General features: G+C 41.7%; 1 protein-coding gene across 3 annotated transcripts in view; it reads left to right on the plus strand.

Moving 5' to 3' along the window:
* The window catches only part of cers3a (ceramide synthase 3a), an 85,501-nt gene extending 62,083 nt beyond the window's left edge, over nt 1-23,418 (plus strand). For all 3 annotated transcript variants that reach the window (XM_060941099.1, XM_060941100.1, XM_060941101.1), the window contains exon 11: nt 18,758-23,418. In XM_060941099.1, the coding sequence (XP_060797082.1) occupies nt 18,758-18,880 (123 nt within the window). In that variant the 3' untranslated portion in view covers nt 18,881-23,418. The remainder of the gene's footprint in view (nt 1-18,757) is intronic.
* Nucleotides 23,419-23,831: the final 413 nt, after the last annotated feature.

Here is a 23,831-nt window from a genome sequence, read left to right on the forward strand (position 1 = left end):
AATTTGTACTTTGTCCCAACTTTTTTGGAATCGGGGTTGTACAATTTGTACTTTGTCCTAACTTTTTTGAAATTGGGGTTGTAGAAACACCAGCAATATGTTGAAAATCTTTCGACACAACATGGGCTAAAATTCCACGAATGCCATGCATTAAAGACATGCAGATTCGGTACAATGGGGCCACTGTAATTGGCACAAGCTGTTGTGGTTTCCCATGCCATGATGTATGTATATATATATATATATATATATATATATATATATATATATATATATATATAGAGAGAGAGAGAGAGAGAGAGAGAGAGAGATCTTCCTATGGCAAAAGCTAAATAAATGAATTAAAAATAAATTAAAAAATTAAAAATTTGACACTGTGCATGATCGCCACTGTTTCCCAGCTGAGCATCACATCTATTACTGAAGATAAATATCCTGTGTTATAATAACATTAGTGCCATGCAGGAAGGCTTAGCAGATTTCTTCTTTGACTAAGAAAACCTAAATGAAAACAAAGGCCCTACAAACATCTACTTGTTAAGTCTGACACCAGTAGCCATTTCCGGGTCCAAAGGCTGCTTCAGTGACTACGTTTACATGCACATCCAAATCGAGCTGCTGTCGGTAATCGAGCTGAAGGTCCCAGCAGGGTGCCAGAGAAATCCAATCGTACATGCACACAACTGAAATCGGGCTATTGTGTGAGGTGCATTATGCACCCGAGCCACAGGTGGCGCAACACGCCCCATCGTGTTGGTACACTTCCGGTTGTCGTCATGAAGAAGAGCTATTCAAGAGTGTAAACAAAGTTATCAGTTCCGTGTTCTCCATTGCGCGTTTTTCTCCCGTCCATGAATTTTAATATATTCAACTCCTTAAGCTGAATGAGCATGAACTCTTTCTCCTCATTGCTCCAGAAGTGCACGTTTCTGCTTGCCTGTGGCAGTGGGGGCGTGGTCAAGCGCCGGTCTGTGACAGGAGGGCGGAGCCAGGGAAGGTGAGTGGCAGAATAACTACACCTGCCGGTAATAAACCTGTGTTTGTGTGTCTTCCCAGTAACCGCGCCCTATTTAAGGAGGCAGAGGGAGAGCAGAGGGGACAGCTCATCCCGGGACTAGAACACAGCGCGTGCGTGTGTGTGTTTTTTTCTCTCAAGAATAAAAGTAGGCTGTTAAACTGAAAAGTCTGACAATAAAAAGCCTATTAGTACCAGAAGCTTTGTCCTGCCGTCCTCTGTGCTCCACCCACACTTCAGAGAGCTCTACATCGCCATTTTCTCTTCTTCGTTTGTTCCTCCTGACCTCTTCTGCTGCTCGCTACTACTGTTGTCATGCCAACCGAGGCTGTTGTGTTTCCCGCTTGTGGTCTCGTCACTCGTCACTTCCAGAAGTAGCTCGACAACTAGCTCGATAGGGTATACATGCACAAAGTAGCTCAGCAGAAATCGCATAAACTAGGTCGTGTAGCTCGATTCCGAGAAATCAAGTTCGGTTCAATTTCAGCCGAATTAAGGTGTATACATGGCATTTTGAACTTCGATTTCAGTCGAGCAACGGCAGAAATTCGATTCTCTCTATGTGCATGTAAACGTAGTGAGTGTTGCCAACTTAGAGACTCTGGGCCAGAGTTACTAATGGTTCACAGCATGCACAAGCCTTCTTTTGGCATTAAAAAAATAAAAATAAAAACAAATCCTACTGTCTGGGTTCACTAAAGAGGAAAGACATGCAGTGTATCGTTTGTGATGGAAAGGGGTGGATGCAGTTATTTTTGTGGCTGACCTCACTGCATATGTATTTATAGGAGGTTCACTTTCAGAGCACAAAATTTGAGGAGAATATTTAAATGAATCATGCAATGTGATTTAACTAAATTTTGCTGCAGTCAATTTACTGCTAATTGTGCCACTATTTAATGCTTGAAAAAAAAGCATGCCTTTATTTTGCACTTGACATTGAGATGATGAGAAAGCATGAAAGACACTGTGAGCAAGTGTGCAGAGGGCTGTCAAGTGTGGCTGGAGACAGAGTGCTCACAGATGATATCTATATTTTTTCAGATTAGCTAATATTTTTCTCTTAAAAATATAATTTATGTGCTTGCAAATGTCATACTGTACAGAATATCCCACACTGCGTACTCAGGAATAAGGCACAAAACAACAATAAAAAAAACACAGCGTGTGGAAGAAGAGAACATTTTCTCCACTCATGTTAATTTATTTGGAATGCCAGAGGAAGATTTTATTAGAACATGTCGATTGCCAAGGAACATTATTCTGTACCTGTTTGCGAACCTGTGCTAATTTGCACTGCTTTAATAAATTGCTTTTTTGGATTGGGGGCTCACGTTAATTTGCTCTGCTTAGTAAATCTAGCCCTTTGTTGCTAGATTTGGTGACTTTTTAGACCCCTTTAGTGACTTTAATTCAAAAAAGTGGCTGGCAACAATTCTTGTGACTTTTCAGCACACATTACTGACTATTTTGAACTTCATATGGTTCTCCAGCTCACATCACAGTAGCTCTTTATAAGTTTAAAAAACAGATTCATTTGATCCACTATCAGTGTGTAATGCCTGACTTGCACTGGCGACCAATCACTGATAACCACAATCCCCCCTATGATCAATCACTGATAACCATTGTTCCCCATGACCAATCACTAATAATCATTGTTCCCCCATGACCAATCACTGATGACCATTGTTCCCCCATGACCAATCACGGATGACCATTGTTCCCCATGACCAATCACTAATAATCATTGTTCCCCCATGACCAATCACTGATGACCATTGTTCCCCCATGACCAATCACGGATGACCATTGTTCCCCCATGACCAATCACTGATAACTATCATTCCCCCATAACCAATCACTGATAACCATTGTTCCCCATGTTCAATCACTGATAACTATGATCCCCTATGACCAATCACTGATAACCATGATCCCCCATGACAAATCGCTGATAATCATTGTTCCCCATGACCAATCACTAACAACCATTGTTCCCCCATGACCAATCACTAATAACCATTGTTCCCACATGACCAATCATTAATAACCATCGTTCCCCCATGACCAATCACTGATAACCATGATCCCCCATGACTAATCACTGATAGTCATTGTTCCCCATGACCAATTACTAATAACCATTGTTCCCCCATGACCAATCACTGATAATCATCGTTCCCCCATGACCAATCACTAATAATCATAGTTCCCCCATGACCAATCACTGAGAACCATTGTTCCCCATGACCAATCACTGATAACCACAATCCCCCCTATGATCAATCACTGATAACCATTGTTCCCCATGACCAATCACTAATAATCATTGTTCCCCCATGACCAATCACTGATGACCATTGTTCCCCCATGACCAATCACGGATGACCATTGTTCCCCATGACCAATCACTAATAATCATTGTTCCCCCATGACCAATCACTGATGACCATTGTTCCCCCATGACCAATCACGGATGACCATTGTTCCCCCATGACCAATCACTGATAACTATCATTCCCCCATAACCAATCACTGATAACCATTGTTCCCCATGTTCAATCACTGATAACTATGATCCCCTATGACCAATCACTGATAACCATGATCCCCCATGACCAATCACTGATAACCATTGTTCCCTATGACCAATCACTAATAACCATTGTTCCCCATGACCTAATAACCATTGTTCCCCCATGACCTAATAACCATTGTTCCCACATGACCAATCATTAATAATCATTGTTCCCCATGACCAATCACTGATAACTATGATCCCCCATGATCAATCACTGATAACTATTGTTTCCCCATGACCAATCACTGATAACCATCATTCCCCCATGACCAATCACTAATAACCATCGTTCCCCCATGACCAATCACTGATAACCATGATCCCCATGAGTCATGGGGATCATGGTTATCAGTGATTGGTCATGGGGGAACGATGGTCATGGGCCATGACTAATCACTGATAATCATTGTTCCCCATGACCAATCACTGATAACTATGATCCCCTATGATCAATCACTGATAACTATGATCCCCATGACCAATCACTGATAACCATGATCCCCTATGATCAATCACTGATAACTATGATCCCCATGACCAATCACTGATAACCATTGTTTCCCATGACCAATCACTGATAACCATCGTTCCCCATGACCGATCACTAATAATCATTGTTCCCCATGACCAATCACTGATAACCATTGTTTCCCATGACCAATCACTGATAACTATGATCCCCCATGACCAATCACTGAGCGCCACGATCCCCCATGACCAATCACTGAGAACCATTGTTCCCCATGACCAATCACTGATAACCATGACCAATCACTGATAACTATTGTTCCCCCATGACCAATCACTGAGAACCATTGTTCCCCATGACTAATCACTGATTACAAGTGAGTAAACTTTCTCCCTCATTGCTCCTCACTGTCACTTCTTTTCATTTGTGTTCTTGATAGAAAGTTTAGTATCCTGTAAATGCATAAAGGTTCTGTTCATAGTGCCATGACCAAAGACTTATTTCTATACAAAATAAATTGTTTAGGCTAAGAAAAAAAGATAAATCTATTATGTTCTACTTTGACAAAACTCTATTCTTTTATATTCTAAGTGAACATCTTCCTTCTTCATGTACCCTTATTTGCAATATAATGTACCCTTATGCCATTGATCATGAAGAATAACTAGTATGCAAGTCACCTTGTGACTTCTAGTGACTTTTTGAGCTTGCTTTAGCTACTTTTCTCCTAGGTGGTATCATCACTCTTTAATCTTATAGTCACATCGCAAGGAAAGTGGCAGAATGACAATTGCATAGTTTTTTGAACTCAGAGCTATTCAAACAATGAGTTTCACAGCACTGTGGCATGTTGAGTAGACTAGACTTGGACTCAGAAATACAGTCATTACATCACATCACATCTTAACATCCATTTTAGATGCTGAGAGACTGCTACAGATAGCTCTGAGGCTACAGCCAGGTGCTCAACTCACCCTTCAGCTCCCAGCCAGCAAAACCCTTTCACAATTACTTTAACATGTTCAGATGCCATTAGGCAGACCTACACTGTGTTAATAAAGGAGCTGTGTTGATGCTGAAAAACTGTGTAGGCCTACTTTTTTTCCACTCAGAAAACTGATCATGAATCGAAAATGGATTCGATAAAGAATCAGACCAATAAGCAGACTTGATAGTGCCAATGGTATCAATAAACTCTTATCAGCTTCCATCCATAGGCAGAACTTTATTAATAAAATCGGTTCTTGCGAATAGATTCTGATTTTTTGACCCAGTCAGACTCTCTCTTTCTCTTTCTTGCTCTATCCCATTAAACAGTCCCAGGTAATTTACCTGCCCTGTTGTTTTCTCTGCCATGAAATTGCTGAGTCATTACTGTGTGTGTGTGTGTGTGTGTGTGTGTGTGTGTGTGTGTGTGGTGATCAGACTGACTAAGTGCTCAATCCCTAACAATCCAGTGGCCAGTGTGTGCCAGATATTCATTAATTTAATTTCTCAAGGCTGTTTTGATTTATGGTGTGTAGGTTTAGTGCACTTGTGATCAGTTTTTCATGATGGATGGTTAAATGAAACCCATATCAGGCCTAACTGAGTTAGATTTTTTTTTTTCATGAGTATTCTTACTGGAAGTGTAGCCTTCAATCACACTTTTATGAATAAAAAAATGAGTTTGCTTACAGTTTTAAAGGAAACCAGTCTATCATAAGGAATACACTCATATTATATGTAGCAACTGGTGTATCAATGAAGATTTATTCAGTTTCATTTATTCAGTTGTCCAGGTGTTTTCTTGATTCTGTCATGTGAATTATAAATATATGTCCTTGGATGCTTTCCAAAGCCTATGACCCAAGGTTTGTTTGTTCTAGTTCATGACATGTATATGGAATTGGAATTTGGACTGGTTTTAAGTTACCCAGTTGTTGGAAACAACACGATTGACAGTCTTTACTTGGCCATTCAGCTAAAACTACACACCTACATCTAAAACTACACTATTTTCTACATTATAGAACTACATTGATGACCTTTACACCAGGGGCGATTTCTCAGAGACAACAAGGGAAGCCAAGCTTCCCCTAAAATTCTCTCCCCAAACTGCGGCGTCTACGACGTTGAATTCTCATTAAAACAATAACTTGCATAACATAATATATGCCCAAGATTGTATTTATGTTCATGACTATCCTGTAACTTATTTGAGTGATGTCTGACGAACTTGCAGTTCGCTACGAGAATCACCTTTGCTGCCAGGCTGTAACCTTTCTTATTTCAATGGGCTCTATGGACCGGCAGCAGTGTTGCCAGATTGGGCGGTTTTAAGTGCATTTTGGCGGGTTTTGAACATATTTTGGGATGGAAAACGTCAGCAGTATCTGGCAACACTTACTGGCAGCCGGGTATCCGTTGCAGTCTACGAGACGGCTCTGAACAGCCAATTTCGGCTAGTTGTTATTGGTTAAAATCAACAAAATCGTCACTTCTAGGGAAGCCGGGCTTCTCTGGGACTAAACGAGACAGTGGGAGGGACAAGAAGCCGGGCTGATAAAGGATTATTGGAGGTAGTGTTTGAAAGACATGAGGAGGGCGGCACTTCGGCGAGGAACACGGAAGTATGATCAGTCAGTCCCTAGCGGATGTCGAGAAAGTGCAGTCGTGTGCCAAAGTGCTGTCTGACTTTCTTTTCATATAAACGTTTCTTCTCATTGATGTCTCTGTACATTACTCTGTAAATAAATGTAAATATTACTCGTTGTGCTCCGTTAACTTTCATCCATTCTATCAGTTTGATCATTCGTGAATTCACTCATTTATTTCATTTGTTGTTCAATCAACGTGGTTGTAGGCTAGCTTGAGCCTTATTGGGATCTGCAGTGCTAGCTGCTAAAATTGGTAAAGTCTCTGGAAAGCACAACCAGCTGGTATGACAGGGTCACAGACCATTTTCTGGAAAAGGAGCGGAGGACAGAATTTGTGTATAAATAGTGTTCATGTTCATGAATCTGAAGTGTGTATATTGTTCAGTAATGTTAAGAGAATGGTGGGCTCTGTGTTATAGGTTATTCCTGGATATAATATTCAAGGTTCTGTGTGTTGCATAGCCTACCTGGTTATGAATTTCCAGACTGTGTTGCAGAAGATGTTCAAGGATGTGTTGCACAGCTGGGTGTTGTGTTAAAGACTCTGTGTTGCATATCAGGGTATGATGTTCAAGGCTCTTCGTTGAATAGCCAGTGATTTTTGGATGTTTGATATTTTTGATTAAGGATATGAGGCACTAGCCTGGCAAGCCAGACTATAACATGAAATGTACAAGCAAAAATACTTTCTGCCACTAGGTAGGGTTGTCTAGTTCACTATGCTAATGGGGCACACCTTTCTATGCTTTGATATCCGGCCTACAGGTTTTACGATGAATGCGTAAAATGGGCTTCCCCTGTTTTAAAAACCAGCAGCCGCCACTGCTTTACACACTATTGGCATTATCTTAACCAGCTTCCTGAGGTAGTCACCTGGAATGTTTTTCAGTTAAACAGCTGTGCCTCGTCAAAAGTTAGTTAGTGGAATTTCTTGCCTTCTTAATGCGTTCGAGATCAAACAGTATATAGTAAACAATAATGATACAGTAAATAGCCCTATTCCACAACTGTAGTAATCCATATTATGTCAAGAACTGCTCAACTAAGTAAAGAGAAATGACATCCATCATTACTTTAAGATATGACGTCTTTTAATTAATAATAATAAAAAAAATTGAATTAGAAGGTATATCCAAACTTTTCTATTGTATTTCTTATCTGTATATGAATGTAAATGTAAAATTTTAAGTGTGTGCACCAGTAACATCAGTAGCTCAGTGTTCAAGACTCTGTGTTAGGAACTGGAAGGTTGCATGTTTACATTCCAGTGCTGTCAGAGTCACTGTGTGGTTTTCGAGTAAGTCCTTTGGATTTTGTCACACAAGTAAGTCACTTGGTATAAAATGTCCCCAAATTAAGAAATATAAATGTGAACACATGACTGTGGATGGTCTTACATTAACAACCTAATGATTGCTTTTGCTAAAAAACACACCAAAGTCTCATTCGTTATCCAGTGGATACTATGACTTCACCTGGATATTTTAGACTTAAAGCAAAACCTAAAGAACTCAAAAAAATGGCCCTGATGCTTAATACTGAAGATATTTCCAACACACTTATCACTGCTTGACTCTTCTACAGTTATAGAAGAGTAATGACTTATGTTCTCACTAACCATTACATAGAAGAGGATGGGTTCTCTTTTGAGTCTGATTTCCTTTCACAGTGTTTTCTTCCTGATATCTCAAGGAGTTTTTACTTACCACCATTACCTATGGCTTGCTCATTAGGGATAAATCAAAATCTATATCCATATCCAGGTATTTGGAAGGCTGCTTTGTGATAAAGTACATTATTAAAAGCACTACCTAAATAAAATTGAATTGAACACATGGCTATTGCTGTAAAACCTCAGTGACTGACAAGCATGCAAGTTATATTGTATATATCTTGAATATGAGGCCAAATCAAACTCTTTTATATTATGCAATAAATAGTTCAGATAGAGAATCATGATCAATTGTTGACCAATTATTGACAGTGTTTTATTTACCAAAAAGTCACACAACATACAATCAATTGATACATAATAGCAGAGCTCCCTGTGTGCAAAGCGTGCGGCGCAAAGCCCCATACTTTAGAGAATATGGTAATGGATCAACCTGATTTTTGATGGCTTTTGAGCGTATGACATCTGTATGAGCGACGTACGTACGTGTACCATGACAGGGAACGCAATCATAAGTGCAAGGCAACGTATCTCATAAACACTTGACCACCGGCCAAATTCTCCTGGGTTAAGTGCATGAGGGTGTGGAGCTTTGCACGCAGGTCGAGAACATATTGAATTTCGTTCTTAGTAGGTGAAGGTCCCTCCTCCCAATTTTCCTGCAGCATGTCCAAGATGCCACATGGCTTTTGCCCATATAATAATTAAAACGGGGAAAATCCCATGGGGGCTTGCAGGACCTCTCGTACTGCAAATAACAGGGGCTTGAGCCATCTGTCCCAATTACATGCATCTTCACTTACAAACTTCTGAATTAAATTTTTAAGTGTTTGATTAAACCTCTCTACCAAACCATCCATTTGTGGGTGGTAAACGCTGGTGCAGATAGATTTAATCCCCAACAACTCCTACAGCTCGCGCAGGGTGTGTAACATAAACGAAGTGCCTTGGTCTGTCAGGATTTCTTTCGGAATCCCGACCCGGGAGATAATATGGAAGAGTGCTTCTGCAATACTACGTGCTGAGATATTGCGGAGAGGCACCGCTTCCAGATATCGCATTGCATAGTCTACCAGAACTAAAATAAAGCGATATCCTCATGCTGACCAATTCAGTGGCCCGACGAGATCCAAAACAATTCTCTCGAAGGGGGTCTCAATTAGAGGGAGAGGGCACAAAGGTGCTTTCGAAACGGCCGCAGGATTTACTAATTGGCATTCGTGGCACGCTGCACACCATCGACAAACGTCCCCGCGAATCCCTGGCCAATAGAACCAGGCCATTATTTGGGCTAGTGTTTTATCCTGCCCTAAGTGTCCGGCCATGGGATTAAAATGAGCCGCATGGAACGCAAGTTCCCTACGGCTCTTAGGGATTAACATCTGGGTTATTTGTTCACCGGTTTGAGTGTCCTGTGTCACTCGATACAGTCTATCTTTAATAATCGCGAAGTACGGGAAGATGGGTGCCGCATTTGGCTGGAGAATTTGACCATCAATTACTCTCACTTGGTCAAATGCATGCCGCAGAGTCTCATCTCGTGACTGGTCTAAAGGGAATCCTCGAGGGAATCCCCGAGAGAAGGAGGAGGGGTGGGCTGCTCCTCACTCCTTGTATTGCCCTGATGCGGTGATGATGCAGACGGCTCTGTGACAGCTTCTCCAGTCAATGCCACACCGGGATCTCCCCATGACGTTTTACTGCAGGACCCACTCACTACTAGGTATTCCATTAAGTTTCGAAACCCCGGCCAATCAGTTCTCAAAATCAGCGAGTGAGTGAGATGAAGATTAACTGCTGCCTTAATTCTATGCTTTGGCCCCAGAATAGAATATGGACAGACACTAGAGGATAATTGTGAACATCACCATGCACACATAACTCCTTCACCGCTTGTGCTCTCCCCAATGCCTCACCTTGCACCAGGCTTTGGTGAATTGAGGTCTGATTACAACCGGAATCCACCAACACGTGATATGTATCCCCTTGAACACTTACCGGTATGCGATATGTTCCAGCCCAATTGGGGGCAGTCTCTGGTGCATTGGGGATCTGGATCACAGCTCCCACCTCCATTGTGGAGCCCTGAGTCTGGAGATGCTCCGACACCAATTCAATGGCTCATTCTAGCGACACTGGGCAATGACACTGGACCCATTCCGCCGTTCCTTCTGAAAGTCAAGAGATTAACTGTTCCAGTGCCACCAGATCAATGATCCCATCGGCGTCGCGGTCTTCTGCCCTCAGCCACCACCAGCAGGCATCCCGGAGTTGCTGGCCAAATGTGAACGGCCAGCCGACCTCCTCCAATGTCAGTGTCCGGAAGTGCTGGTGATGTTGTTCTGGGGAGCGTCCGACATGCTGCAGGATGGCTTTCTTCAGGTCGGCGTACATAAGTCAACTGTCAGCAGGGAGCTGCTGCGCTGTGAGCTGTGCCTTGTCAGTCAGAAGCGGGAGATGTGCCGCACACTGCTCAAGCGACAACCCCCAAGTTTCGGTCGCTTGCTCAAAGAGAGCGAGGAAAGCTTCCGGATCGTCCTGCAGGCCCATCTTCATGAGGGTGATGTGAGGAGGGTCCGCTGTGGTGACGGTCGAAGCCCCTGCCGACGTGAGCAGATGCCAGAATGCCTGGTTCCTCTGTGTTTTCTCTCTCTTCCCCCCCAAATCTGTCCCAGATCTGTCCCTCTGAGTTACATGTCAATCCTGGTATCGAGATGCTGACCTCTTCTGCTCCTCGGACCTGCCTGATCCATCCTGATGCTCTATGTCTGTTGGAGTCTCATCACATCACTCCTGTAGAGGACGGCCCCATATGGACAGTTGAAAGTCACACTTGGAAGACGCTCTGGACACTTACAGTAATGCTTTTATGGCTAAGGACTACAGTTGACTTGCTAACTTTAGGACTGCAGTTGTCATGAACAGTTTTGCACTCAAGTTTCCATAAATGAAGAGTTATAACATCAATGAAACTGACTTCATGTTAAAACTGTTAATGTTATAGTCATGTTGTCTGTTGTTGTCCAGGTGAGGATGGGTTCCCTTTTGGGTCTGGTTCCTCTTGAGGTTTCTTCCTCGTGTCATCTGGGGGAGTTTTTCCTTGCCACCATCGCCACGGGCTTGCTCATTGGGGATAGATTAGGGATAAAATTGGCTCATGTCTTGGGTCATTCAGATTCTGTAAAGCTGCTTTGGGACAATGTCTATTGTTAAAAGCGCTATACAAACAAACTTGACTTGACTTGAAACTTGACCAGTGATCTTCCTGCTGGGCCAGCATCAAGGGTTCAAAGTGTTGCTCTTGCTCCTTCCAGAGGGTGGTCAGTGCTTGATGCTGGTTCTGCTGGGTGGTAGCGAGGGCATAGATGAGCTCTTTGAATGGGAAGGACTCCATGTGGTGGTTCCCTTCTGTACTCCCGGGTTTCGGCACTACTGTAACAAGTCCCTGATGTGGGTGGAGCACAGAAGCATGGCAGGCGGGAGTTGATGTTCTCACACACTCTTTATTTTCCTTATTTTCTTTGCTTTTCATCTTTACTCACTTGCTACTCACACACGCAACACACACACACACGTGTTCTGGTCAGGAGAGCCCCCTTCTCTCTGCTCTCTCCCTCCTTTTCTATCCTCTGTCACTGCAACAACACAGACACACAACATTAATTAACCACAGGTGCATTGACTTTGCCACTCACCTTCCTTGGCCCCGCTCTCCATTCACAAACTTATGCTAGGCCATGCCCCCACTGCCACATCTATATTATAATTTCATAAAACCAAGGCAAATCAATTTCCTAGAACACCCTATTTCTTTCACATTTATGTTCCTAATATGTGTGCAAACTGTGAATAAACAATACAGTCCTCTATGTGTTATGTGCTTTTATTTTATTATCCCTTCTTCTTTCAATCAGTAAGAAGACACTGTTTGGATGTACTGTTTATTCATGAAGAATGAAGAAATCTTGCTTGGAAAATATAATTTAGATTTTTTTATTCATAGCTTAGTTATTGACTCAGTTATTCTTATTCGTATTCTTGTTATTGTTATTATGATCTGTATGTTATGTTTCTATTGGGTTCAATTAAGAAGAACACAATGTTCTGATATATAACTGAAAGAAGTGGAGAAACTTGTACAAGAATTCAAATTTGTTTTGGAAGTGGACTCTGATTTTCATATCCAATTCATCCTGAGCTTTGTAAAGCCAATGTGTCAGTTGTATTTATGCTAAAGTTAATGCAGTTCAGTTAGTGTAATATTACCCTGGTCTGCAGTTTGCCATCTTTGGCCCTCTTTCTTTCTGTAGCTGCTATAAAAATAAACAGTGCCAGCTCGTTTCCCTGTCCTGTTGTTCTATCTGCAATGAAATGGGTGAATCATAATGTGTGTGATCATGCTGGCAAGGAGCTTGATCCCTGACGATTACAGTGGGCAGTGTTTGCCAAATTGAATGACTTCACCTTGTAAATGCACCAAAAGCCTGTTGCTCTCAACATGATAATTAGGTGTGATTGAATGTTCATCAAACTGCATACAGTTATGTGTCTGGAGTTACTGATTGTTCTCTGAGTCTGCTTTATAAAAGACACTTATGTTAATTACTCAAGGCTGTTTTGATACAGTGCACTTGAGGTTGGTTTCATATGATGGGTGGGAATAGGAATAGTTTGGGCAAGAAAACATTTACACAATTTTCCACCTACCCCAAAATGTAGCTGATTACTCAAGACTTGCTTCATGACAGACATCTGCTTCTTTAATTCTGCGCTAGAGTTACACAGCTAAAGTTGCTATCTTGTGATAGAAGTCTATCTCATTTAAAAGCTTCCTGTAAATACATGCTTCACACCACATCCAATTCTTCATACACTTAATTCACACTAATTTACTGATGTGGTTTTGAACACAGCATGATGTGGTCTCGTAAGATGTATGCCATTGGGCTCTTGGGGTGTGAATTGGTCTGAAACCACTGAGGCAACATGCCAAGACATGTAAGTGCAATCCAGTACAATGAGGAATTCAAGTCCCAACATAGTCAGAGCAATTAAACATGCTGCAGAAACCCCCCTCCCACCCCAATCAGATATGGTTTGTTCCAATCAGAGATATAAGAACTCCTTAATTATCTTTCAAGCCAGTTTTAAGCCTGGCCCTGTATACAAAGTTCTCTTCAAAAGAGTGTTCAAAAGACTGTTGAGTCTTGATCTGAGGAGTGTCTCTTCTACTACAGGTGTAGGAAAATTATTGAATCTTGACCTGAGAAGTATCTCTTCTCCTTCAGGTCCAGATGGACCATTTATCTTTAGTTTGAATGGTGACCTTGTCTTTTAGGCGAAGGTAGACTGACAAGTCTTGACCTGAGAAGTACCTCTTCTCCTTCAGGTATAGATTGACCCCTAAGTCTTGACCTGAGTAATGCCTCCTCTCCTTCAGGTGTAGGTAGATCACTGAATCTTGAGTTGAGCTGTGGTTCTTCTCCTTCAGATGGAAGCAATCAGATATATCTTGACCTGAGGAGTGTGGCTTCTCCTTCAGGTGTCAGCAAACCACCTATTCTTGACAAGTGGTGTATTTATTTTTACTTCAGTTGAAGGTAGACTAATGTATCATGACCTTAGGAGTGGTTCCTCCACTTCAGGCGTAAGTAGGACATTGAATCTTGACAGACTATGAGTGTCATTTCTCTATCAGGTGTATTTAGACTGACAAGTCTTGACCTGAGAGGAATCTCTTCTCTATCAAGTGTAGGTACCTTGCTGAGTCTTGACCTGAGGAGTGTCCGAAGTCGGAGGTAGACCACTGAGTCTGACTTATGCAGTAACCATTGTTCTTTGAGTGTGGGTTATGTGAGGTTTTTATATGGGTATACCACTGAGTCTTGATTTATAGAAATGGTCTTGCATAGTAACCTAGCTAGCTAGAAAACCCAGGTAATGCTAATGATGGAGTTCTGATTGTTATGGTATATTTTGAAATGTTGGGCCACTCTTTATTATTAACAATATAACACTGCAGATCAACACTCTACTGAAATGCTACTTGTGTATAGTTGTGACACATTCAATTTTGTGCTAACTGCTGTTATATAAATTATAGGCAACAAAGGCCTCTTAATGCTGAAAGTCAGCCTAAGGAATAAATTTCCACAGTGTGGCCCCATGCCATTTTGTAACAGCCTAGCACAACATAGGCAAAAGTGTAATGTAGGGTAATCCACATATGTAATCATGCATATTCATACAGTACCAGTCAAAAGTTTGGACACCCCTACTCATTCATAAGTTTTTCTGTATTTTGACAATTTTCTGCATTGTAGAACAATACTGAAGACATTAGAATTATGAAATAACATGGAGCATATATGGAATTACGTGGTAAACAAAATGTGTTAGAAATAAACAAGCAAATAAAATATACTTCAAAATAGCCACCATTTACCTTGATGATGCTTTGCACACTATTGGCATTATCTTAACCAGTGTCACGAGGTAGTCACCTGGAATGCTTTTCAATTGACAGGTGTGTCTCATCAAAAGTTAATTAGTGCAATTTCTTGCTTTCTTAATGCATTTGAGATCAAAAGGTAAATAGTAAATAATAATAATCCGGTAAATAGCCCTATTCCTCTTCTCTTCGGCCGTCCATCGTTTCGATAATGACTAGTTGTTAGGTGATGCAGGAACGCATGTGGGCCATGAGGCCTGCCTTTGATTGGCACGGCCTCTGGCAACTGGGGCAGGTGAAGTCTGAATTAGTCGCAATGGTATGCCGTCTCTCATGAGCCCGGATGTAGTCTTTACTTCTTTTCTCTTCCACTGCATTTTTTGCCTTCTTGATGGTGCAATGCCATTTTCCTCGGTCAAGAGCCTGCCTTTCCCAGGTGAAGTCATCCACTCCAGCACTCTTCATGTGTCTTTTGAGGACATCCTTGTATCTCAGTTTCTGATCTCCACATTTCCTCTTGCCAGTACTCAGTTCTCCATACAGGACTGCTTTGGGGAGTCGGTAGTCAGGCATTCGCCATACATGACCAGCCCAGTGCAGTTGAGAGGCAGTAATAAGGGCTTTGACACTGACAGTCTCGGCTCTCTTGAGCACTTCCACATCAAGAATCTTGTCCCGCCATTTGATGCCAAGAATCTAGCGCAGGTGTCTCAGCTGTATACTGGTCAGTTTCCATATGTGGTATCTGTACAGTGTCATGCACTCTGTGGAGTACAGCAATACTGGGAGTACTGCAGTATTGTACACCTTCACTTTTGTGGATCGGCTTATCTCATGGTGAGACCAGAGTCTCTTTTGGAGGGCTCCAAAGGACTTGGTTGCAGTCTGCACCCTGCGCTCAACTTCCAGATCTGAGGAGTTATTCTTCGTGACTGAGCTGCCTAAGTAAGTGAAGGATTCACAGTTCTTCAAGGCTTCACCTTTCACAAGAATGTCACATGGATGTAGCTCATGCGCTGGGGCAGGCTGGACCAAGAGATCTGTTTTGGACACATTGATCTTCAGCCCAAAGAGAGTTGCCGCTGCACTGAATCTGTCCACAATTTCCTGAAGATCACCTTGATCAGTAGCCACCAGCGCAGATTCATCAGCATAGAGCAACTCACAAATGCAGATTTCTCTTGTTTTTGTAGGTGCCTTCAGTCTTCCAAGGTTGAAGAGCTTGCCATCTGACCGAGTTCTGATGTACACTCCTTTGTTGAGGTTGATGGACATGGTTTCTAACACTGCCCCAAGGTACAAGGTGAAGAGACTGGGGGCAAGGACACACCCTTGGTTAACACCATGGTTAATTGAAAAAGCCTCACTTGTACCTCCTCCAATGGTGACCTGTGCTACCATGCCATCGTGGAACATCCTGATGATGTTCACAAGTCTCTCAGGACAACCGTACAGATTCAACACTTTCCAGAGAGTCTGCCGGTCCACTGTATCAAAGGCCTTTGAGAAATCAATGAAGACCACATACAGGGGCTGACATTGCTCAATGGCCTTCTCCTGCAACTGTCTTAGGTGGGGTTTATATTAGACCGTATCAGCGGATCATCAGATTAACGTTTTTAAAAACGATTAGCGTACACACAGCAACGCCAATACACGGATACGCTAATCACATGACTAATTCGGCACGTAAGTTGAAATGTGTCAGTGCGGCTCATCGCTTCCTCCTCAGCGGCTGCGCTCCAAATCACTCCGCCCTGAACAGCGAGTGCCCTCTGGAGGGTGCGCACTCCGGCCCTGCGCAGCTCACAGAGCACGCGAGTGTAGTGCACGAGCAGTGATTCGGGACTGAGCCGCTGTGCGCAAGTCACTTACCACTTGCAAGTGGAAGGATGGCAAGCCTAAAGACCATCATAACTACACAATGGGCAGTATTTGCATCAGTATTTGCAGTATTTTCATACTTTTATACTCTTTAATGAAAGGTGATACAAGGCGGAAGTCCGCGCCGTTTTTCAGCAGTCGCGTCACATGACCAACGCCAGCGAATCAGGAAGGTGGATGTCACAGTGACGTTGTCCAATGACGACGCCAGCTAGAGCTCAGCACAGCATATCCGCGTATTCTCAATGTTTACACAGCACCGGATCAGACACAATCTGGATTGAATACGTGGACCCTGGCGGATTCCCGTTTCCCGGCGTTTCCAGGCGTTTTAATGTAAATGGACAGTGCATCCACGAAGAAAACGAGACAGATACGGTCTAATGTAAACTTGGCCTTAGGGTAAAGATCAGGTCAGTAGTTGATCTTCCAGCTCAAAACCCACATTGACTCTCTGCCAACACATCTTCTGAAATGGACTTGATGTGATTCAACACAATTTTTGCCAGAATTTTGCCAGCAATGGATAAGAGGGATATTCCATGATGGTCCCCACATTCACTCCTCTCTCCCTTCTTCTTGTAGATTGTCACAATGAGGGCATCTTTGAAATCTTGTGGAAGGGCCATCTCCTCCAGGCATGCATTGTACAGCTCGAGAAGCTTCACTCTCAGGCTTGGACCACCGTGTTTTAGCACTTTGGCAGCAATGCCATCCTGGCCAGGTGCCTTGCCATTCCTTGTGCTCCACATGGCTTTCTCAAGCTCATCCACTGTGATGGGTTTGCAGAGTTCGTCCCTCATTGGTCTTCGATTCAGCCATTGACAGGCATTTGGATCTGCTGTCCCTTCCTGGTTGAGCAGCTTTTGGAAGTGCTCTTTCCATCTCCCTTAGATTTCATCCAGATTTGCATGGAGTTTGGTGCCATCAGCACTTTTAACTGGAATCACAGCATTGCTTTTTGGTCCATACAAGCTTCTCAGGGTTTTGAAAAGCCCTTGAGAGTCGTTTCTCTCTTGCAGTTCCTCTGCCTTCCTATACCACCAATCATCTTTCATAGCTCTTGTCTCACGCTGCACTTTAGCCTTAATCTCCTTCAGGGCTGTTCTGCTCCTTTTGGTGCCTTCTTTTAGGTGCAGGTTGAGCAGGTTCCATTTCTCCTCCAGCAATTCTTGGATCCTGTCCTCATTCTCCAGGAACCAGTCAGACGAATTTCTTTCTGGCTTGCCTTCCACCTCAGAAGCAGCTGTGTACATGGTGTCTTTCAACCATTGCCATTTTCCTTCAATATCTTGTAGGGCAGAGGATTCCTCTTCCAGGGCTGATGTTATTGCTGAGGATAACTTCGTCTGGACCGCTTCTTTTCTGAGCTTTTGCACATTGAGTTTCTTGGCAGTGGTACTGTTTGGTGTTTTCCTTCTTGGTAGTGACAGCTTCAGCCTGAGATGAGAGCAAACCATGCAATGGTCTTTTGAGCACTCAGCTCCCCGCATTGCTTTGGTGGACAGAACTTCCGACAAGTTGCTCTTTCGAGAAACGACATAGTCGTTACAAAGTAGATGCTTTATCTTAACCAGTGTCATGAGGTAGTCACCTGGAATGCTTTTCAATTAACAGGTGTGTCTCATCAAAAGTTAATTAGTGCAATTTCTTGCTGTCTTAATGCATTTGAGATCAAAAAGTAAATAATAATAATAATCCAGTAAATAGTCCTATTCCACAACTGTAGTAATCCATATTATGTCAAGAACCGCTCAGCTAAGTAAAGAAAAACGACATCCATCATTACTTTAAGACATGAAGTGACTTTTAATTAATAAAAATAAAGAAAAACCATTGAATTAGAAGGTGTGTCCAAACTTTTGTCTGGTACTGTATATCTTTCTATCATCTATTGGAGCATTTCTTCTGAGCATAAAGGTTTAAAGAGATTCCTAAACCATTTTAATAGTTAAGAGCTAATTGTTCATGTATTATTCAGCAAATATTATTTGTGATTAAAATATACAAGTGTTTATAAGATTCTCCTCCTTCTCTTGACAGTTAACTAAAGACGAGAGGAGTGACAATGAAGAAGAGGAAGATGATGAAGGGGAGAATAGCATGCCCGAGGACACTGGTGGACATCCAAAAGTCACCAACGGCTGTGGAGCCAACCATCACTAACCAACTGGACACTTCTGCAGTTTCTCTTTGTTGCTGATGACTGAAGGAACCTCATGAAGATTTTTTTAATTTTTTTTATTTTTTGAAAGAAGACCTAGACTCCAGTGGTGTTCGGCCTCAACTGGCTTCAGACTATGCGAGACACTTTTGATTTATTTCCACCATGAAAGTGCCAGAGACCTGACCAGAAACACACTTGTATCTGTCAACAATACAAAACCAAACAAGTGCTTATTTCCTTTTCCCGAGTGCCAATAGAGACTGATTGCCTTGGCTCCTCCATTGTGGCCATGCTCTCTACATGAACCACAAAGCAAGAAGAAAAAGATCCCAAAAGGAACATTTTTTCCATTGTGCCTAATCTGAACCTTATTCTTCATTTGAACACAATGCTACAGAGTTACCTGGATACTGTTGAGGCTCCTCTGCTATTTCTCATCAGTATGGTGAAACACTATTGGTTGAAGTCCATCCATCCATTATCTGTAGCCGCTTATCCTGTTCTACAGGGTCACAGGCAAGCTGGAGCCTATCCCAGCTAACTATGGGTGAGAGACGGGGTACACCCTGGACAAGTTGCCAGATTATCACAGGGCTGACATAGAGACAAACAACCGTTCACACTCACATTCACACCTACGGTCAGTTTAGAGCCACCAATTAACCTAACCTGCATGTCTTTGGACTGTGGTGGAAACCGAAGCACCCAGAGGAAACCCATGCAGACATGGGGAGAACATGCAAACTCCACACAGAAAGGCCTTACCCGGCTGCTGGGCTCGAACCCAGGACCTTCTTGCTGTGAGGTGACAGTGCTAACCACTACACCACCGTGCCGCCTTGGTTGAAGTCATTGTAGAAAAAAAAAATCCTAATCCCATGATGTGAGGTCAAGATCTTGTATTGAAAAGTTACATTTTAGACAAAAACATTATACTGAATGAAGTACCCCAACCAAGACAAATCTGGTGTTCAAAGTTTGCTTGTTCAGCTTCTTGGAGGAGAAGCAAAGCTCATGTTGCTCACAAGTAAGGGAAACTAACTTATATCTAGTTTAACATGTGCAAATGCAATGTGTAAATCATCTCCCACTTGCCTGACTGTGGCTCCGTCTTTGTTTGAAGAATCTTATTTAATGTAAAGTTGAGAAGTGAGAGAATGCAGGAGAGATGCAAGAACAAATTAATGCAAATGGAGAACAAGAAAAATTAATTGTGATTTTTAGGCTTGTAGTCATTTATTTTAAATGTTTATGTGAAACATATTCCAATACATGTGTGATTTGACATTTGATAAATTGTCATTTTATCATTGAAAGTTGACATTTTGACTAAAGTATTTCATTTTAATTTAAAAAAAACTGTTTTATCAAATAAATTGTTAGGTGGTTAATCTTATCTCAAATTTACTCAATTGATGTAAAAGCAGGTGTGTGATATAGTCAAGAATATAATCAACAATCACTTGGTGATGAGCCTTAGAACTTTCCTGACTGAATTCCCCTTGGTTGATTTTAGTCACGTGCTTGGAGGCAGCCTAGCATTCAATGTTTAATTCCTTAATTTATTTATGTTCGGTAACTGCTTTATCCTGGATGGGGTCACTTTGTGGGAAGAAATGTATGTGGGTTAAAGTTATCAGGATTAAAAGCTTAGGAAGGAATTCGTGAAAAATGAAGACACTCCATACAGGCAATAACCCAAACTCAGGATGTACTGTGCTTCCTATTCAACGTTTCAGTACATATAATTTATAATTGGGGCATTGACAGTGGTCAAGGTTCAGTGACAATGGTTGGAAGAGTGAGTTTAAATTTCAATACAGGCAAAAAGCTCCTTCTGGGCCTTTGAACAAGACCCACAAACCTCAACTGCTCAGCTGTATTCATTGGATTGGGTTCTGCCCCACTTGTAAATCCCTTTGAATAAAGGCATCGAGCATATGCATAAATGGAGAAAAAAAAATCAGACAATGAAGTGTGTCAGTTGACCTCTAGAGGGGGCAATTCACCACAATAACTGTAAAGTCAAGGGGAAAGAAGACTGCTTCTGTATCTGTTCTCAGATTAAGGTTCCTCCAAAAATCTCCCTTCTCTTAGGGCAAGATAAGCTGTTTGCTGTAGATGGCCAGTGGGTGTCGGCTGCCAAAGTGTAGCCAGTTCAGAAACTGTTTGTCTGGAGCTTGGATAGATTTCTTTTGGTGTCCTTCATCAACAACATTAGGCCATGGGCAAGCGCAATTGTTAGAGAAGCAGCTTTGGGACCAAAAGGTTGCTGGTTTGATTCCCTGGACCAGCAGGAATGGCTGAAGTGTCCTTGAGCAAGGCACCAAACTCCCAACTGCTGCCCAGGCTGCTCTTGGTATGTTGTGTGTCGCTCTGGATTAGAGCATCTGCTAAATGCCAGTAATGTAACAACACTTGAGGAAAAATTAAAAGAGAGAGAGAGATCCAAGGATTATGATGGACACCTGAAAGTCACCGATGGCTGTGGAGGAAATTGTAGAGCAAAATATTACTAATAGATTAAGACACTTCCCCGGTTCTAAAAAGTTTTTACATTCTCTATTTTGATGGCTAGATATGTCAGATCAAGACTACCATAGAGTTTTACAGCGCGTCATACCCTACCATCATCATGATGCCTTTTAGTTATAAGAAGCTCCCTTGAATGGGGACGTATTTTTACTCTTGTTCATGCAAATTCATTTTCAAATTAGGTTAAAATGTCTCTATCTAACAGACCTTCTGTGAGTGTGTTAAATGGGCTGGGCTCTTATTTACTGTGATTCAGACGATCACTGTGGCAGCTGAACTCTCAAGCTGGACACTTCTGCCAAGCTGCCCTCTTATAATGGCCAGCTCAGTCATGCCAGCTGCTTTGCTGGCTCTCATAGGTAGCTAAAGGTCTCCTTGGCAGCTGTGCCAATTAAAAAAAAGGAAAATCAGAGTGCTTCAAACAGGACTAATCCCTCCTGACCCACTATAAAGTCAGCTGGGGTTCTGTTCTTGGATCAACCACCAGTTTCCCAATCAGACCCGACAGAATGACGTTCCCCACAGAATCAATCTGTGAAGGAATCATACAATATAGAAGCTAAGAGGTGTTTCGTAATTTATGATGGGTTAAACAGCTTCACTGATGGTGGACATCAGTTGGTGGACAACAGATGGTGGACAACTGATGTGTCAGTGTTTCAGGCTTACAGAGATCAGCACTGTCTAAAATCACATCTTGTCCTGAAGTTTCCATGTTTTGAATCCCCTGACCATGCTCAGTTAGACCTCGGGGTTCCCATTGCACAGGATGAATTCAGCTTAAAATATAAAAAGGAGTCAGGGTCAAAGGTGAAGTTCAGATGGTTGGGCCCCATTGTTTATAAGGCTTGATAATTCAGAATTCGAGTTCTATTGGCAGTACAGTATAATGTCTTGTTCTGTTTGATTTTTTTTATTGTTTTTGCTTCATGAAGGATTCAAACAACATCATAAAAATGAGCTGATGTGTTGAAGTGTGTGTTACACTACCACTAAACATAATAAAGTGGTCATCAGGTCTCACAAAGAATGATGGCATGTGATGTATAATTGCCTTTTTCACTGCCTCTATATTTAACTCGAACTCCTCAAAAGCCTTGAATAGCAATGCTTTTGTAGCCCATGCCTTTGTAGTTTTACAGCCTTGTTCTTTAGATTTTACTCTCATTGGAGCCTTAATATGTACTTCTGCAATGTGAACACAGAGTTATTTGGAGTGGGGTCAGAGAGGGATTAATCCTGTTTTGAGTGGCTTTGATTTTTCTTTCTTTTTTTTTATTCACTTGCACAGCTGCCAAGGAGACCTGGCAGCTGCTGTGACTGAGCTGGCCATGATAAGGAAGCAGCTTGGCAGAACCGCCCAGGTTGAGAGTACTTGATAGCTAGTGATTTGACATGACTTGACAGATGAGCCATGGCAAGCAGATCCTGCTGTCCGTTCATGTTAAAGGTTTCTTTCTTTTATATATATATATATATATATATATATATATATATATATATATAGTGTAATAGTAATGTAATATTAATATCAGCTTATTTCTTTTTTGTCTTCTCTGACTTCAAGAGTTCAGCTTCATCACTAATAGCTGGACAAATGTATGCGTAGTAAAAACATTTTGTGTGTGTGTGTGTGTGTATGTTCCTATATTTGACATTTACATTATATCCAAATTACTTAAATGTCTATATGATCACAAAGGTACACGTTCATCATACAAATAAGTATGTATAATGTCTCTTTCATGTGACAGTAACATTGTTTAAATACAGCAGGGGAAGACAAGAGTGCAAGTGGTGTACATATGCTGGTTTTTTTTCATTGATGATTCATAACGGGGGCTGATAATCTGTACAGAGCAACATATGGGCTACTTATAGATTCATTTCAACCATTTAAGCTATATGTTGTGTATATTTTCATTGACACTAATGATCAATTGATGTATATGCATGTACAGTACATTGTACACCTTTTGCCCATTAAACAGATTCCCATGAACATCATTGCCAATAAAAGGTCTACATATTAATTAAATGCAACATATGACATAAGTGGTAGAAAATCTATCTGTGAGTTTCAGTGCACAGTTTGTCAGTTTGGCCCCTTAACCTGTCCCAACACTGTCATGTAAATATCAAGTATTGATTAGTTTAAGTGACATATCTATCAATTAATAGTCTACTTTACACCACATTTATTTGAAAATACAGTAATAATTCATTTTAAGTGTTTGATATTTCTATAAATAATTAACCCCTTTATCTAACATAATCAGATTGCATATGTACAAAAAAACCCTTACTTAAAAAAAAAAAAGAACAACATGACTCTGAATAAGCCTCCTGCTGTGGATTAAAACATCTGCTTTCACTACCTGCACTCTATCTGCAGCGTGGAAACCACGTGTACGC

The sequence above is a fragment of the Neoarius graeffei genome, chromosome 15 (genome assembly GCF_027579695.1).
Source record: "Neoarius graeffei isolate fNeoGra1 chromosome 15, fNeoGra1.pri, whole genome shotgun sequence".
Classification (NCBI taxonomy): Eukaryota; Metazoa; Chordata; class Actinopteri; order Siluriformes; family Ariidae; genus Neoarius; species Neoarius graeffei.